Source organism: Eremomyces bilateralis (genome assembly GCF_010015585.1).
Source record: "Eremomyces bilateralis CBS 781.70 unplaced genomic scaffold P152scaffold_1, whole genome shotgun sequence".
Classification (NCBI taxonomy): domain Eukaryota; kingdom Fungi; phylum Ascomycota; class Dothideomycetes; order Eremomycetales; family Eremomycetaceae; genus Eremomyces; species Eremomyces bilateralis.
Window position 1 is genome coordinate 2,107,909 of NW_022985067.1, and position 15,330 is coordinate 2,123,238.

Here is a 15,330-nt window from a genome sequence, read left to right on the forward strand (position 1 = left end):
TGAGGACTATCCTCTTCCGATACATATCCTGGATCAATCCGCGAAGAGATATCAACCAGGCCTAATTGATGTACGAACTGAACATGCTTATCTGTTGAGAGAGGTTTTGTGAAGCCATCCGAAGGCATGCCCGTCGTAGGAACCCACTGTACTGCAACTTTGCCTTCTCGATGTATCTGCCTTAACCAAAGGTTATGGATATCGACATGTTTCAGTTTTGATGTCAACTGTGGTCTCTCTTTCTGGATCAGGCCTACCGTTTGCTGATTGTCACAGAGTATGCGAGGAAGGTGTTCAGGATCAAACTGTACCTGCGCAAACAGCCTGTATAGACCTATCGTCTCCCTCGCTGTGTGTGATAGCGATAAGAGCTCCGCTTCAGTTGTCGATGTGGTTACAGTCTTCTGTTTAGAAGACTGCCACATGATTGATCCGCTGAACAACTTCATAAGGTAACCTTGGGTAGATTTTCGAGTCTCTGGATCATCCGCGAACGATGCGTCGCTTGACAGCTGTAGTACTTCATCATCGCCTGTCTCTACTTCTGTGGAGTGGTCCACAGAGCCCAAGAACTCGATGGCATAGTACTTTGTGGTCTGGAGATATGAGAGAACTCGATTTGCGTACCGCAAGTGCTCTGGTGAAGGATTCGTAGCGAACTGACTTAACTGGCTGGCTGCAAAGGAGATATCGGGTCTTGATACCACTGCTGCGTACAGTATTGAACCTACCTTTTCCTGCATTTCTGCGATCTGCTGAATTGTAGCCTGTCCTTCGAAAGGTTGGGGACGATATGATGAAATAAGAGGCGTAGTAGCTGCTCTCACTGATCCATCTATCCCGAATTTTGTGCATATTCTGTCGATGTACCCGTTCTGGCATATCCAAAGCTTTTTCGCTTTGGCATCGCGAAGGATCCTGATGTTGAGGAAGGAGGTTACTTCACCCAAATCCTTGATCCCATACTTATTGTTGACTGCTGTTTTGAATTGGTTGATTTGATGGAGGCATTCTTGTCGTGCAATAACAAGAAGATCATCCACGTAGAGGAATAGAATAATTCCTGTTTCTTTATTGATGAGAATGCATGGTTCATCTGGGCAATGATTGAATCCTAGACCGTTGAGAAATGATAGAAGTTCATCGAACCATAGCTTTGGTGACTTGCGCAAGCCGTAAAGCGCTTTAAGCAGCTTCCAAACCTTTCCTGGCTTACCATACCCTGGTGGGCAGGCAGTATATATCTCGTCGTCCATATCTGCGTTGGTGAAAGCGTTCTTGAAGTCAATGTGATGACACAGAAGCCCAAACGCACAGACTAGAGCCATAAGGATGCGAAAACTGCGATACGCTCCGGTAGCCGCATAGATGTCATCAGCCATATGATGTTGAAGGTCGCCTCTTACGCATATTCGTGCTTTGTAACGAATAAGGTATCCGGCATCATCGAATTTGTAGGTAAAGACCCATTTGAGTGGTAGGACTTGTTTGTGCTCTGGATAGTCGACCAGTATAAAGGTCTTCTTGTCTTTGAGCGTGATTACCTCAGTATCTGCGGCACCTTTGAAGCCTTCTCGCTCCGGGTGTCGCTTTAGCTGATACCAGAAATCTGGTGGTGGCAATAAGTCCTTTCGGTGTATTCGAATTGTTCGTGCAGATGCGAAAGCGTAGGCAAGTTGTTGTCCTAGCTTCGCACGTTGAAGTCGAAGGGCATGGGCTTGTCGACGTGCCGTCTTTTGCCCCTGCCGTGCAGTAAGGTGTGACTGAACCGAGTTTGCTGTAGGCTGACTTGCCGTTTCTCTGGAAAAGTCTTGGTTTGTTGTGCTTGGTTGACGAGATTCAAGTGACACTGGAGTTGGATATCGCCGTGGTTTTTGTAGCTTGTTCGTATCACTCTGTGTCTCTCTTGAAGCTGCTTGTGTGGATAGAGCTTGCGGTGGAGAGAGGAACCCTGATGGTACTTCGTATTGGACTAGATTTGAGCTAGGAACTGTTGTGTCTTCGTCGATTGGAAACAGTTCCGTATCCGACTCATCTATATCAATCTCGTTGATAGTGATTGACAATGCTTGTCCGGTTTCAGGAGGGCTTTCAACGAGCTGCGGATCATACATGACCTTCTCGTCTACTTGTACATCCCGAAATATGACAACACGATCTAGATATGGGATCCAGACTTTGTAGATGTTGGTCGCGTCTAGCCCGACAAGCCATCCCATGATTGCTTTCTCTTTCAGCTTTGCTGTGGCTGGACGATCCCTTTTGTTTTTGATCAAGACATATGCACGAGACCCAATGATTTTGAGATATGAGAGGTTGGGTTTGCGGCCATGGACCATCTCAAAAGGTGTTTGCCATCCTTTCCGCTGTACCGGAATACGGTTGAGGAGTCGAGTAGCGTACGCAACGAGATATGGCCAGAGTTTGTGAGGTAGTCTGCTCTGTATGCGAAGTTTGCGCGCGGTAGCCATAATCACCCCCCCAGAACGTTCTGCAAGACCGTTCTGGTCTGGAGTATCTGGTGGAGATGGGTTGAACGTGATGCCCTTCATGGTGATGAGGTCCTTCCACGCATGGCCTAGGCCTTTTTCGCCATCTGATTGAATGTATCTCGTGGTAAAGCCCCAGTTATCATTTGTGATCGAAAGGAACTCCTGCGTCACAGAAACTAGTTCTTCTTGCGTTTTGTTTGGGAGATTGAAAGAAATATGATACCCTGAGCAGTCACAGTAGAAGTGAACGACCCAAGCGTCAAGGTTGAATGCTTCCTCCATTTGAATCAGGTCCAAGTGGACTTTTTCGAATGGATAGCTTCCTCTCCATGTCGGAACTCGTGAAATTTGCTGTTGGGCCTGTCCGAGTTGGCATTCAGGACAGAGGTCTGAGGTCCGCTGAAAGTCGCGAGTGCCAAGTGCTACTCCTTCAACTGCCTGCGGAACATGCTCGAGAGCGTCTTTCCTAATATGTCCTAGTCTCGCATGCCAAGTGTCCATTGATGCCACGGCAATCTGAGGTGTTCGTGACCTCCTTGCCATGGCAAAGGCTTGTGCTGCTTTGCTTCTCAAGAGAGTCCGTATTTATTAGATTCCAATGGAAACCAGGTACGTAGGCAACATTCTCAAGTTGGATAATGCTAGGACCTGACGGAGTATCGACATAGACTGTAACACTTCCTGTCCCCTCGATTTGGGTATCAGAATTTCCAAATCGTATAGTTTCATAGTACAACGGTTTATACTGAGTGAACCGAGACAGGTCATTACAGACATGTGTATCCGCACAGTTGTCGAGTCGGAAGCAGTGATCATATTCGTCTTCTGTAGATGTGCCAAAAGCGAATCTTGATGTTGCAAACGATGCCCTCGACCTACTTGTTGCCGAGGTCGAGGTTGAGGAGTTGCTCTCTTGTATTGCGTTTTCAGGTTGGTTTTTGGGAGTATCAGCGGGCCAATAGTCTGGCAAGGCGATTTTATTTCTTTGGAAGTTCTTCTCAATGTTTGTTCGAAGACGCTTGCTTCCTTTGATTGCCGTGATGACTCTGGACTTGACTTTGAACGATTGGTGTCCATCCCAATGGAGCACTTGATGGATTGAGATACCGACAGTCTGCGTACTTATGGGCTAGGCCACAAACGCAATCGCGAAGGGTAATTTGGGAATTGGTTGTTGTTAGATTGGAGTCGACTCTTTGTCTCTTCCGCTTCGGCTGAGAATCTTCATCGTCTGATAAGCCTGAATCAAGATCTTGCTTTCTGCCTTGAAGGGTAGCGTGTGCAGCTCGCCCTCTTGTAGTTTTTTCGCGTGGCGGTGCCATGGTCCTAAACTGCTTGATACAGAAGCCTATCGTGATTCTCTTATCAGAAAGAGTTGGATTCAGCCTATGGAAGGACCGAAGAGTGTTGTTGATCCTGTTCTGCGCCCTCTGTACGATTGTGATATCGGCATCGTCTTCAGTCACATCCGAATCTGTGGCACTTAGGTTATCAATTGACACAGAGCCGTTGCTGGCATGGTTTGGATTGATCTCATTGAGAGCAGTGATGAATGCCCCAGAGATCGTCTCCATTGCTCTTGCCATCTCTTTAATAAGAGATGTGTCACTTTCGACTTGTGCTTCTTTGGACTTCATGTAGTTATAGAATGGAGGGTTGAGGTCACGAGAGGCTTCAACGAAGGCTTCACATATCTGCGACTCGCTTAGGTTCTCGATCTTGTACCGCTTCGCGTTGTTGACGAGAGCAGGCCATCGACTAAGCCACTTGTCGAGACCGGTGTTGCCAACGCCTTTCTTAAGCTTCTCGAACTCGGCCCTAACATTCTGTTTCTGGTCTTTCGCGGTCGGCTGAATGCTCTCAGCTAACGCAATGAGTTTACCTCGGACATTATGGATTCCGAGGTAGTGTTGTTTGAATTCCGCGCAGACGGTGATGTCTATACGCTCAGAGACTTTATCGTACTTTTTCTTCCCGCTATCGTAGATGGCTTGAAGGACTTGATATCTCTGGACAGTGTCTTTACTTGCTGAGTCTGGCGGTTTCCTGGCGGTGAACTCCAAATTGTCGATGCCTTCGGGGTCACAATAGTTCCATACGTCGTTTCGTACAGCAAGGTCCTCGATAGAGTTGATCCAGTCAGTCCAGTCATCTCGGGAGTTGAGCATTGGAAGATTGTGATCCTTAAACGACATTTTGAAGGATTGATGTGTTGATTCTTTCTGTAGAGCCGGCCTAAGATTGTGCCGACTCTGTGAGGAGGATCGTCCTCGTGAGGAGAGTTGCTCCTCGTGAGAAGAGTGTTATTGCGATAGATTTATCGGCGGATAATGCTGTGTAGCAGAGGAAGAGTCTTTGGGCTCATAACTGTCGCACGTGATGTGCTAAAATGGTTGGGAGTGAGGTGCTGTTTTTCCAGCAGCGAAGTTGTTGTATTGTGTGAGATCTAGGTATCTGAAAGTTGCGTTCAAGTTGCGTGTTCTTATGTCAATGCCTGGTCCCCTGGCCCTCCAGATATATGAGATTCGTGGCAAGTTTATTAATGCAGTTTGTAGCCTCGAGCTCCCTTAGATGAAACCTTGGTCTGCGACAGATAACTACCTGTTCAGAGGCAGTGAGATGCTTGTATTCGGTCAGAAGTACATAGTTTACCTTGACGGGTATATATACCCAGGCTTATGTAATCTTATGTAATCTACAAGGTGCGGTGACTAAGTAATAACCGCGGATTTCCGACACAAACCAAGCACCAAACTTCATCAAGCACTAATGATGATTGATGACTTTATGAAACAATCCAACACCGTGGAATTCAAACCAAACGTGAAATCAAACATAATTAGCGTATTAAAATGCATTCATTAATACATCCCACGATTGCTTCTCGGTTCTAATCGAAATCTCCTCGTCCCCATCAAACCACCATCCACTCAAGCCCCTAATACATCCTCCCCTGATCCATCTCCATTCTCCATCCCTTACCATTCCTAACCATGATCTCCCGTATCCAAGAAGCCTTCTCCCCCAAACCCCCCTCCTCCACCCCCCAGCCCCCTCAAGAAGACTGCCTCCCCTGCCGCGCCATCGGTACGTCCCCATCCTGCTTACATAACCCGCACAGCAGCAACTGATTCTCCTTCCAAACAGGCGCCTCCGCTTTCATCGGCCTCGGCACCTACGGCTACATCTCCGGCACGCGGCAGCTGCGCGACCTGGCGCCGGAGATCCGGCGGACGCGGCCGTTCTGGGGGATGCGGTCGCGGCGGGTGGGGGTGGTGGTGACGTCGGGGATGTTGGTGGGGGTAGGAGTGTATCGGTTGGTGATGTGAGGGGTGGGTTGGAGTTGGAGGGGAGGGGGATTGGGATGGGAGGGAGTTGGGTTACTTGTAATGATGTAGATAGGGGAGGGGAGGACAGCAGGGGCCGGTAGGGGCCGGTAGGGGACGGGTCGATTGTCAACGGTGGGAGGGTGATGAGTGAGATATACACCTAGGGAGGAGGACCCCGGGGTGAATGATGTGTATATAAGTACGGTAGAGTTGGACGCTATCTTGGGACTATGCAATGGTATCACCCCCCTCCATAACCCGACGATATGCTGGTTTCGTGACTGATGATGCGTTGTAGAGAAAAACCGAAAACAAAGGATGGACCGAAGTATCCCGATGACTGATGCCCGATGCCCTTGTCCGATGCCTGTTCCATGCTATGCGATGCTATGCAAATGCTCTCGTGTGACAATTCCAAAAAAAACCCGTCCGTGACGACGTCCGTTTCACCAGAAGATTGATGTAAATGGACTGATTCCCCCTTTCCTTCCGTCTCATCCGAACCTTTTAAGGGTTTCATCTTCGAACATCGCGAGGTTGCATTCGCTTATCCTATACTGCTCTCGACCGGTTTTGATAGACCAGACAGACCTAGCTGCGCTTAGATGCCTGTCCCTGGAAATGACGGAAATGCTGGATTCGTCTTCCCAAACTCGTCGAAGAAGGGATTTGGTAGTGAGGGCAAGTTGCTGGCGGCGACTTTCTCCCGCGGATACGCCCGCGAGGAGTGGTCGCGCCGACTGCTTTTCACCTGGTAGTGGAGCGAGGGGTCGTCGTCGGCTTTCCGGCGTGTGCCTGCGCCGGGCCCGAGGGAGCGTGTTTGCGGACGTGAGGGTGCTTGCTGCTCAACTGGTATTGTTGGTTGGTGCATGTGGTGCGGTGATGATTGCGGTTCGGAGAGGGTGGATTGCTGGTGGGGGGTTTGTCGTCGTGGTTCTGGTTCCGATGTTTGTATCCCCTCCGATCTTTGCATCGGTTCATTCTCCGGGATGTGTGTATCCTGCTGCATCGACGGCGGCGACGAGCTCCGGTGCGCACTCTCTTCCTTCCCACTCCCACTCCCACTCTCCTTCCCCCCCTCACCTCCCAACGATGACGACTGAAAACGCTGCGTCGCCCATTCTCGCACCATCCACCCCTCCCCATCTGTCAACCCAAGATCCGCCTTATCCAAGAAATTCACCAGATCCTGCACCGCATCCCGGTAGCCCTCGGCGTACGCCTCGTCGGCCTCAGCGGCGACCGCCCGGTACAGGTTGGTGACAGAGAGGGCGGCGGTTTTGAACGACTGGCGCACGTTGGCGGCGCGGTCGAGTTTGGTGGATTTGCGGGGCGTGGTGGAGGCGAGGGCTCGACCCAGGCCGCGCATGGAGTCCATGGTATTTCGGAATTCGGATCGTGGGGGGTGGTATCACTGATAGCGTTGCGAGGTCGGTCGGGGAAAAGCGCCACCAGTGACTCGGATGATTTCTGATAGCAGGCCGCAAATGACGGATTTCTCGTCGGGCGTGGGATGGATCCTAAATATTCGAACTATGCGGGGATGAGGGACGATAGACAAAGAAAACAGATCATGAGAAGAAAATCAGAAGAGGGGTGTCGAGAGAATGGGGGATTGTGAGAGCTCCGTAACACATTGTTTTGTTCAGATCCACTCCACTTCGGTTCCAGAATGATGTGTTCAGCCATGCATCGCCATTTGCGTAAATGCCTCAGTGCCTGAGACATCAATATATGATTATGTAATGAACTAAATTTGCCTGAGGCGTTGCGGCTACAGGTGGTGGTGCATCATGTGACTTTCATGTGATCTTGGCATTTTAATTCATGTTGGCGCACCAGCAGAGACCAGCAGAATGATTTAATGCCTTAATGGCGCACGAACCCTGGAGGGGCCGTTGCAAGCCCCGGACACCTGCAGCCAATCAGCGGCCACAATACTGACCAGCATGAGGCAGCAAGGCAGTGAGGCATGTAGTTGAGAACGCGCCATCTCTTAGCAGGACGCCACCAATGCGACAAGCAGCCATCAGGACGGGAATCAGGATTGCCATCGTTCCCAACAGCAACACCTATCACCCATCGTTGCGCCATTTTTGGAGGTTTCCTTTGATAAGACGGCTTCCGTTAGGCTTTTTCGAGCCTGTCCGCTATAATAACAAGAACCCCTCTTATCTTGTCCCAGCCAGTTCTTGGAATTCGACATTCGTTGCTGCCTCGTCGATTACGTAGGTGGTGCCAGGAGCTTCACCTGCTGCTCGATCCGGATCGTTATCACGACTGGATTTACGATTGAACGTTCCAAGATCTAGAAGGGCACGAGATACATACATAATGACGAGAAGGGTGGTATATGGCATTGGATTATGGGTGGTCCTAGCAGGTACGCAATATACATATCTATCAACACCTCCCAACTAACCACTCAACAGCCACCGCGATGACCATCGCGAGCATTATCCTCCCTGAATGGATAACATATGAATCTGGCAGCGTAAGTCTCCTCCCCCCCCCTCCACATCTCCACATTACTCACCTTCCCAGAACACCGACGACCTCATCCACTACAGCTACGGCCTCCAATCCCGCTGCTCCTCCATCTCCGGCACCTGCTCCCCCTTCCCCCAATACGAAGACTGCCAGGGCGCCGGCCGCTCGTTCTGCAGCATGTGGCGCAGCGTCGGCTTCCTCATGTCATTCGCCGTGATCCTCGAGTTCGCGTGCGTCGTCGCCTACGCGGTGATCATCCTCGGGGGGAAGGGCATGCGGGATTACGGGTGGAAGATCGTGACAGGGTTGTTGGGGCTGGGGGCAATGGTGCAGTGTGCGGGGATGGCGATTGTGGTGAGTTATAACTTATTTCAGAACAAGATGAGGAAGGGGACGGGCTAATGCGTCGCAGGCGTTCTTGTATGACCATGATGCGCGGTTTTTCCTGGGTTGGCGGCTGGATACGTCGTGGATCCTTTGCACGGTTAGCTGGTCGGTGTTACTCATGTCTGCCGTCGGTGTGGCGGCGGCGGGCTGGTGTCTCCCGGAAGAAGGGGGCTACGAGCTCATTCCGTCCGACGATTCGTGAGTCTGCGACTCGCTTTTCATACTTTTGGTGTGTTACATCTGGACAGTTGTCGATGTGGCGTTCGAGCGGTTCTGGGACTTTTATCGCGCTTAATACCCGGTGGCAACAATACCCACGTGGAGAGGAGGATGTATGATATATCCCCAAATCTCGGATTTTACCCTTAATCGAAATCACATACCTACTCTCACTGCGGCACCGCCGCCCCATCCCCCCTCGGATCACTCCCCGCACTATACACCACCTGCTCCCCCTCCCAATGCGCCCTAATCACCTGCCCCCTCCCAAACAACCCCCTCCCGTACCCCCCCACCACCTCCACCGCATGCCCCAACCCCATCAAACCCTCCACCGTCCTCTTCCCCATCCCCTCCTCCACAAACACCGTTGCATCCATCACGTCCCCCTGGTCCGGCAACCCCGCCCCAATGCACACCCGCGGTGCATCCAGCGCCGCCTGCGGACTCATCCCAAACACTAACATGTTCATCAACACCTGCACGTGCCCCTGGGGCTGCATGTAGCCACCCATCACCCCATACACCGTATGCAGATCCCCCGTCGCCCCATCCGTCACCATCGCCGGAATGATCGTATGATACGGCCTCTTCCTCGGCGCCAGCGCATTCGCGTGCCCGTCCCGTAACACGAAATTCGCCCCCCGCGACTGCAGCGCGAACCCGGTGCCCGGCGGCACAATCCCCGAGCCGAAGCCGGAGTAGACGCTGTTGATGAAGGAGGCAGCGTTGCCGTGGCGGTCGGTGACGGCGAGGTAGACGGTGTCGGAGCGGGAAAGGGCAGGGAAGCCGGGGGGGTGAGTGGCAGTGGTGGTGGGGGAGAAGAGGGCGGCGCGGGAGGAGAGGTAGGGGGGAGAGAGGAGGGGGGGGAGTGGGGAGTGGGAGGGGTCGGCGAGGTGATGGTGGGCGTCGGAGAAGGCGAGGCGGAGGGATTCGATGAGGGCGTGGAGGTATCTGATGATGGTTAGTTGAGTGGGGGGAGGCAGGGGGGAGATTGGGGAAGGGCTTACTCGGGGGAGTTGTGGTCTCCTGGGCTGAGCTTTTTGAGCTGACCGGTTTTGATTAGGTCTTGGAGGATGCCGAGCGTTATTAAGGGCACAATGCCTTGTCCGTTAGGCGGATGCTCCCATAGATCAACAGGACCTTGTTCGTTTCCTGCTGATTTCGACCGGTTAATCATCTCGGGGATGTCGACTTTGACCTTGATCGGCTCCGTATCCTCCGTTCCCGTCTCGCAGTGATGCTTGAGATCATCGTGCGTCAGCAACCCTCCCAGATCCGTGACCACCTTGATGATCGCATCCGCGACTTCGCCCTCATAGAACCCCTTCTTCCCATGCTCCGCCAGCAGCCGAAATGTCTTCGCAAGCGCCGGCGTCTTCATGATCTCCCCCGCCCTCGGTGCCCGACACCTCCCCGGCGCCTCCGCATCGCTCTTCAACACCTCCGCCCCATTCGGCGACGCCCCCTTAATCAACTCCTCACATTTCCTCCACTACATCTATTATCAGCATTCCATCCGTCCAAAACCAAAGCAAGGAGGGATCATCATACAAACCCCGCCGCTAACTCCCCCACCGGAAACCCTCCCTCCGCCAACTCCACCGCTGGCCCCAAAACCTCCCCCATACCCACCTTCCCACTCCCAAACCGCTCCACGCAATCCACCCACCCCGCCGCCGCCCCCGGCACTGTCACCGCATGCACACTGCTGCTCGGGATCCCTCCGCTTTCGCCTTCCGCGATCCCTAGCTCTTTGCGCATCCGCTCCAAAGTGGCGTGCGCGCCCGAGCGCCCTGAGCCGTTGAGCGCGCGCACGGTTTTGCTGGCGGCGTCGTAGAAAAGGCAGAACATGTCACCGCCGATACCGGTGGAGCTGGGTTCGGTGACGTTGAGGGCTGCGGCGACGGCGACGGCGGCGTCCTAGACGATAATTTCAGTGACATTCGTTTTTATTTATGATTAATAGAACGGGGATATGGAGGAGACATACGGCGGCATTTCCACCCGCTTCGAGGATCTTGATCCCGGCTTGACTGGCGAGCGGTTGGGTGGATGAGACGATACCTTTAGTGCTGTGGACGACGCTGCGGCGACTGGGGAAGGGGATGAATTGGGGGTCCACGGCGGGATAGATTGATTGAGCGTTGAGAGGCATGTTGGTGTATGTCTTCGCAAATATTTCTGTGAATTCTAGGCCGCATATAACCCTTATCAGGAGAACTTCAGGGACGAGGTGGATTATTATTCATGATACGGATGCCCGAATGCGGAGGGGCAGGTGGAGATGCTGTCATTGGCGTTGGAGATGTCAGGGGTTTGCCTTTACCATAGCTCTCCATCCCTGGCGTTGGGGTATCAGATTGTGGCGGAGGATCCATCCGTTTTCGGATGGTGGGCATGCCAAAAGTGCGCCACCAGTCCAGGGATAGACTGAAACAATTCGACCGAATTATTTTGAAGAATAAGATGCCGTCTAATGAGTATTCACGATACCAAGTCGTACCAGTTTGTGTAATTTTACCACGCTAGTGAGAATTGGGCTAGCGTTAGGGACAAATCTCAAAATGTTGGGGACAAACCTCACCAGCCAAGTCATAATAATCTGTCATGATACGAACTCGATTGTTTTCTTACTCCCTCATATCATACAGGTATCACTAGTAATACTAGAACGGCAGAGAGATGCATGTGGCATAGCTAGTCCAGAAATAGTCTATTAAGTGAGTTTGACCGGGAAGACTGCGAGATCCATTTGCCCCCAGTGATGGAGTTTCCTCCATTTTACTGAAGCCTCACCAGAGCGTCTAGGCAGCCCCGATAGTACGAAACGTTACGTTATTCATCGAAACCCAAACAAAATTCACTAACTATCTAGCTGCACTCTCGCCACTATAAGATGCCATGCCCCCTAAGGCCCACCGAGTTCCCCAGTCAAGACCCTTAGCAGCAGCCAGCGCCTCTTGTCGACCGGTGCTCTGAGAATCAAAGTAGGGCCTTTCACCCAAGCTCACCGCGCGCGACCTAGTGCGCTCTCCCAGGCCCTTTTTGATAAAATCCGGGGTAGCAATGTGGAAGACGCTACGATTGCCCCAGATGGCGACGTCGTTGGGGTTTTGCCAGCGCAGACGGACCTGCAAGTCATGGTTCTCAACGATTAGCTGAAGGAACCAGTCGAGGAAGTGCTTCGACTCCGCCTCGCTGAGCCCCGGGATGCTCTGGACGTGATTACCGACGGCGAAGGCGCTCCGCCACCCGGTGACGGGTTGGTGCGGATGGCGGGGTGGATGGCCTCGAGGGCTTCCCCGACGTTCTCGGGTGCACCGCACTCGGCTGTGTAGAAGGGGAAGTTGTTGCGAGCGGCAGCATTGTTTACCTCCGGCTGGGCGGAGTAGAACGTGAGCTTGTCGAGGAGCTCCGGAGCGGCTTAGAGATGCGGTCGTAGAGCTCGTACCCCCAGGCCCAGAGGGTGTCTCCGCCGGTCTTAGGGAGCTCCGTAAGTCTTAGGAGGGCGTAGTCGCTGGGGACAGGCTCGAAGGTAATGTCACTGTGCCACAGGCGCTTCTTGCTCTGCGGCAGTTTGGCGAACCGATCGGGGTACAGGGTCTTGACCTGGACGGAGGAGATTGTGCTAATCTTATCGTCGTCGCCTCTTGCCGGATGTGAGAAGTGGGTGAAGGGGTGATTGTGCAGCCCTAGCGTCGCGGGCTTTCCGGTGAGTTCACCGAGTCGCTGGACAAGTTCTTTTTGTAGGGCGTTGTCGATGTTGTCCTGCTTGCGGAAGAAGACGACGCCGCGCTGGGAGACTGGTGTTATATTAAGCAAAGGTGTCTTCATGACCTTTATTATCGGAGCTCTTACCGGTAATGGCCAAGTCGCGGAGCAGTTCGTCCGAGTTGGGTGCATGTAACCACTCGGCGAGATCAACGTTGGCAAACTCCTTGCCGATTACGGTGGTGACATCGAACTGCTCGAATTGGTCGAGGGCGCCGCTGAGTTGTAATGGCTCCTTATGCCCCGTCTGGGATTTTGGGAGTCCATCTGTAACACTGTCAGTCTTGGACTCTTGGTACGTACACAGCTGGCACAGAAGGCATCATAAGTACCGTCTTTGGGCTGGACGGCCGGGGCTTTCTCCTTGAGAGGCCCTGAGGGAACTTCCTTCGTGATGGGCGCTGTGAGGGGGACAGCATCTACGGTTGCTGAAGGAGACATAATGCAGTAGTTTGATGCACTGATTTGAGACTTGTAGTTCGTGGACTGTAGAGTGGGCTAAAAAGCTTCTCTTGAACTGGCGAATGCTCATCGTGGCCTTCCCCTGCAAAGATCATATACGTACATTATATACGTATAGGAGTCCTCGGCATGAAGCTGTTCATCAACAGGTAAATTCCAAAACGGGTTCTAGTGAAAATTACGCAATCCTCGTCATGCCTTGTACCACGGAGTTCGCTCGTGGTGTCTGTATAGGGGAGTGTACGGAGAACGCTAACGGACCCTAGGCTGCCGTTGCAAGCGTACATATAGGGCCATATCATGGACCAATAATAAATAATAATCGCTTTTACTGCTGAGCTGGCGCATGCGTGGGGATAGGCACATCTGACATCGCAACCCCCCTACGTTGTCTACCCCGCGCGGCCCTTGTAAGCCATGGCGGAGTACCATACTATACATATGGTACAGCAGATGGGACTAGAGCGGGAAACTCGAAGGTAGGTTAACTGGGACTTAACGTGCTTAACTAACACCTTGTTAAAAGAATAGTCATAACCCACCAAATGATAGATCATTTCACTTCCCAAACGGGATTATCTAGATGTAAATAGTTCTGCCATTCCTGTGAAGATTCACCATCTGGATGACCCTTTTGGGCCTCTTTGGGCCCGGGTCGGATCATCTATTTTCCTTACCCAGCTTTCGAGGCATATAATGCCTCGTGCGAATCCTACCATCTCTCAACGGTAGCGATTCGCGCTGTTACACATTTACACGATTACATACAATACAAATACGTTGATACAGACTTCTTGATCTATTCAGTTGCCTACAGCAATCCAATATTACCCAGGACTACCAATCCTTGACAATTCCTACCAGAACTTACTCTTGATTCAATAAATTAACCAGTGTTCAATCAACACACTGCACCTTCCTGTCCTGTTCCCTTGCACTACGAGATTTCCCAGTTCAGCGCTGACGCCACCGTTCTGCTCCCTGGCAGTTTTCGGGACAGGATGTCTAATAATCTCGCTCTAAGGTGATCAATCAAATCCCAACGCATCCGAAGTTGCCTCATCTCAAAGGGGTAAAGATGCCAACACGTCCGCGCATCACCACCATTCTCCCATGCACCAACCTAGCCTCCGCGACTTGTTTCTTCCTTCGTCTCGGCTTCAACGCGCCGTCCAAGGATGAAATGAACGAATGGGACCAGTACCTCATGCTCGACCACCCTAATGGCTCCGAAATTCATCTGAGGGAGATTGGACCAGACGAGGAAGGGTGGCTGGAGCCACATAAGAACTCGTTTGGCATCTATGTCTATTCCGAGGACGTAGAAGCACTAGCCATGGAGTTTGCCAACGAGATCATCGAGCAGGGGAAGAAGCCCGAGATCAAGGAATGGGGTTTGCTTGAGTTTAGTCTAAACGGTCCGGATGGGTGTTTGGTCCGGGTCGGATGGCCTGTGGGGGACATTGAGATGGGCAAGAGGAAGGTTGGGGAAAAGAGTGAATAACAAGTGAGCGCAGAACATTGGGTGTATTCAGTGTGGATCACTGTCCATGCCTCATATCAGGTCTTCACAAAGCGCGTGCATCGCCCGCAAGAGGAACAACAAGGGAGATACTGCACATACAACCAAAAGTTGGCATGTTATTAGTGAATAACCGATGAATTAGAATGTATTCATTCTACCTAGTCAGAATGGAATTCAACCTGAGCAGCAAGACGGTGAAAGTGCTCGTACTCCATTCTTCCAGCTGCTTTTGGTCCGCATAGAATGTCGCCTACTGTATCTGACCATGGCGGAAAGTCATGCTCAAAGATAGGATCGCCAGCGCCTTTCATGTTCACTAGAACAGCCTGTCTGAAGTGCTATCGCAGAAGCTCATCGACAGGTCGTTGAGTGTTACCCAAGAACTCTTTATCAAGATGCTTCCCAGCAAGATCTGAAGCACTAAAAGAGAAAGACACGACTTTGTAGTTGCCCTAATGTAATCGTTAGCGGCTGAAACTCCAGTTTGAGAAAAGGCTAGGTATGCGTCGGGTTTGATTGAGAAGTGATAGGAATCAAGAGCTGATGATATTAGTTCGAAGTAGTGGTCCGTTTTGTACTGAGCTTATCATTCCGCCTTTTTTCGGTCGAACCTGCCTAGTCTTCAATCTATAAAATCATTGATAGCCATATT

General features: G+C 51.8%; 8 protein-coding genes across 8 annotated transcripts; 3 read left to right on the forward strand and 5 right to left on the reverse strand.

The window, feature by feature from the left end:
* Positions 1-3,586: 3,586 nt before the first annotated feature.
* On the reverse strand, positions 3,587-4,267 carry P152DRAFT_384269 (uncharacterized protein; the record flags this gene model as incomplete). The annotated part of the gene is made up of 1 exon (XM_033675800.1): positions 3,587-4,267. A coding segment is annotated over one exon (681 nt), but the record flags the coding sequence as incomplete, so codon positions are not given.
* Positions 4,268-4,276: 9 nt separating this feature from the next.
* P152DRAFT_380100 (uncharacterized protein) lies at positions 4,277-4,660 on the reverse strand (the record flags this gene model as incomplete). Its single annotated transcript, XM_033675712.1, has 1 exon — positions 4,277-4,660. A coding segment is annotated over one exon (384 nt), but the record flags the coding sequence as incomplete, so codon positions are not given.
* Positions 4,661-5,485: 825 nt separating this feature from the next.
* Positions 5,486-5,821, forward strand: P152DRAFT_469980 (uncharacterized protein; the record flags this gene model as incomplete). Its single annotated transcript, XM_033680933.1, has 2 exons — positions 5,486-5,579; positions 5,640-5,821. 2 exons carry the CDS (start codon positions 5,486-5,488, stop codon positions 5,819-5,821), a joined length of 276 nt encoding a protein of 91 aa, XP_033539203.1.
* A 151-nt stretch (positions 5,822-5,972) lies between these two features.
* On the reverse strand, positions 5,973-7,492 carry P152DRAFT_454154 (uncharacterized protein). The gene has a single exon (XM_033678536.1). It carries the CDS (start codon positions 7,197-7,199, stop codon positions 6,423-6,425), a length of 777 nt encoding a protein of 258 aa, XP_033539204.1. The 5' UTR covers positions 7,200-7,492; the 3' UTR covers positions 5,973-6,422.
* Positions 7,493-7,735: 243 nt separating this feature from the next.
* P152DRAFT_454155 (uncharacterized protein) lies at positions 7,736-9,211 on the forward strand. The gene is made up of 4 exons (XM_033678537.1): positions 7,736-8,204; positions 8,254-8,315; positions 8,366-8,665; positions 8,724-9,211. Exons 1-4 carry the CDS (start codon positions 8,156-8,158, stop codon positions 8,898-8,900), a joined length of 588 nt encoding a protein of 195 aa, XP_033539205.1. The 5' UTR covers positions 7,736-8,155; the 3' UTR covers positions 8,901-9,211.
* Positions 9,088-11,365, reverse strand: P152DRAFT_427527 (gamma-glutamyltranspeptidase family protein; the record flags this gene model as incomplete). The annotated part of the gene is made up of 4 exons (XM_033677302.1): positions 10,911-11,365; positions 10,472-10,840; positions 9,928-10,412; positions 9,088-9,871 (listed from the first exon to the last, which is right to left on the reverse strand). Exons 1-4 carry the CDS (start codon positions 11,073-11,075, stop codon positions 9,088-9,090), a joined length of 1,803 nt encoding a protein of 600 aa, XP_033539206.1. The 5' UTR covers positions 11,076-11,365.
* Positions 11,366-11,787: 422 nt separating this feature from the next.
* On the reverse strand, positions 11,788-13,410 carry P152DRAFT_510780 (putative alpha-ketoglutarate-dependent taurine dioxygenase; the record flags this gene model as incomplete). Its single annotated transcript, XM_033682679.1, has 4 exons — positions 13,024-13,410; positions 12,779-12,958; positions 12,294-12,723; positions 11,788-12,250 (listed from the first exon to the last, which is right to left on the reverse strand). Exons 1-4 carry the CDS (start codon positions 13,130-13,132, stop codon positions 11,788-11,790), a joined length of 1,182 nt encoding a protein of 393 aa, XP_033539207.1. The 5' UTR covers positions 13,133-13,410.
* Positions 13,411-13,884: 474 nt separating this feature from the next.
* P152DRAFT_454159 (uncharacterized protein) lies at positions 13,885-14,867 on the forward strand. The gene has a single exon (XM_033678538.1). The coding sequence runs from the start codon at positions 14,232-14,234 to the stop codon at positions 14,655-14,657; it is 426 nt and encodes a 141-aa protein (XP_033539208.1). The 5' UTR covers positions 13,885-14,231; the 3' UTR covers positions 14,658-14,867.
* The last annotated feature ends 463 nt before the right edge of the window (positions 14,868-15,330 follow it).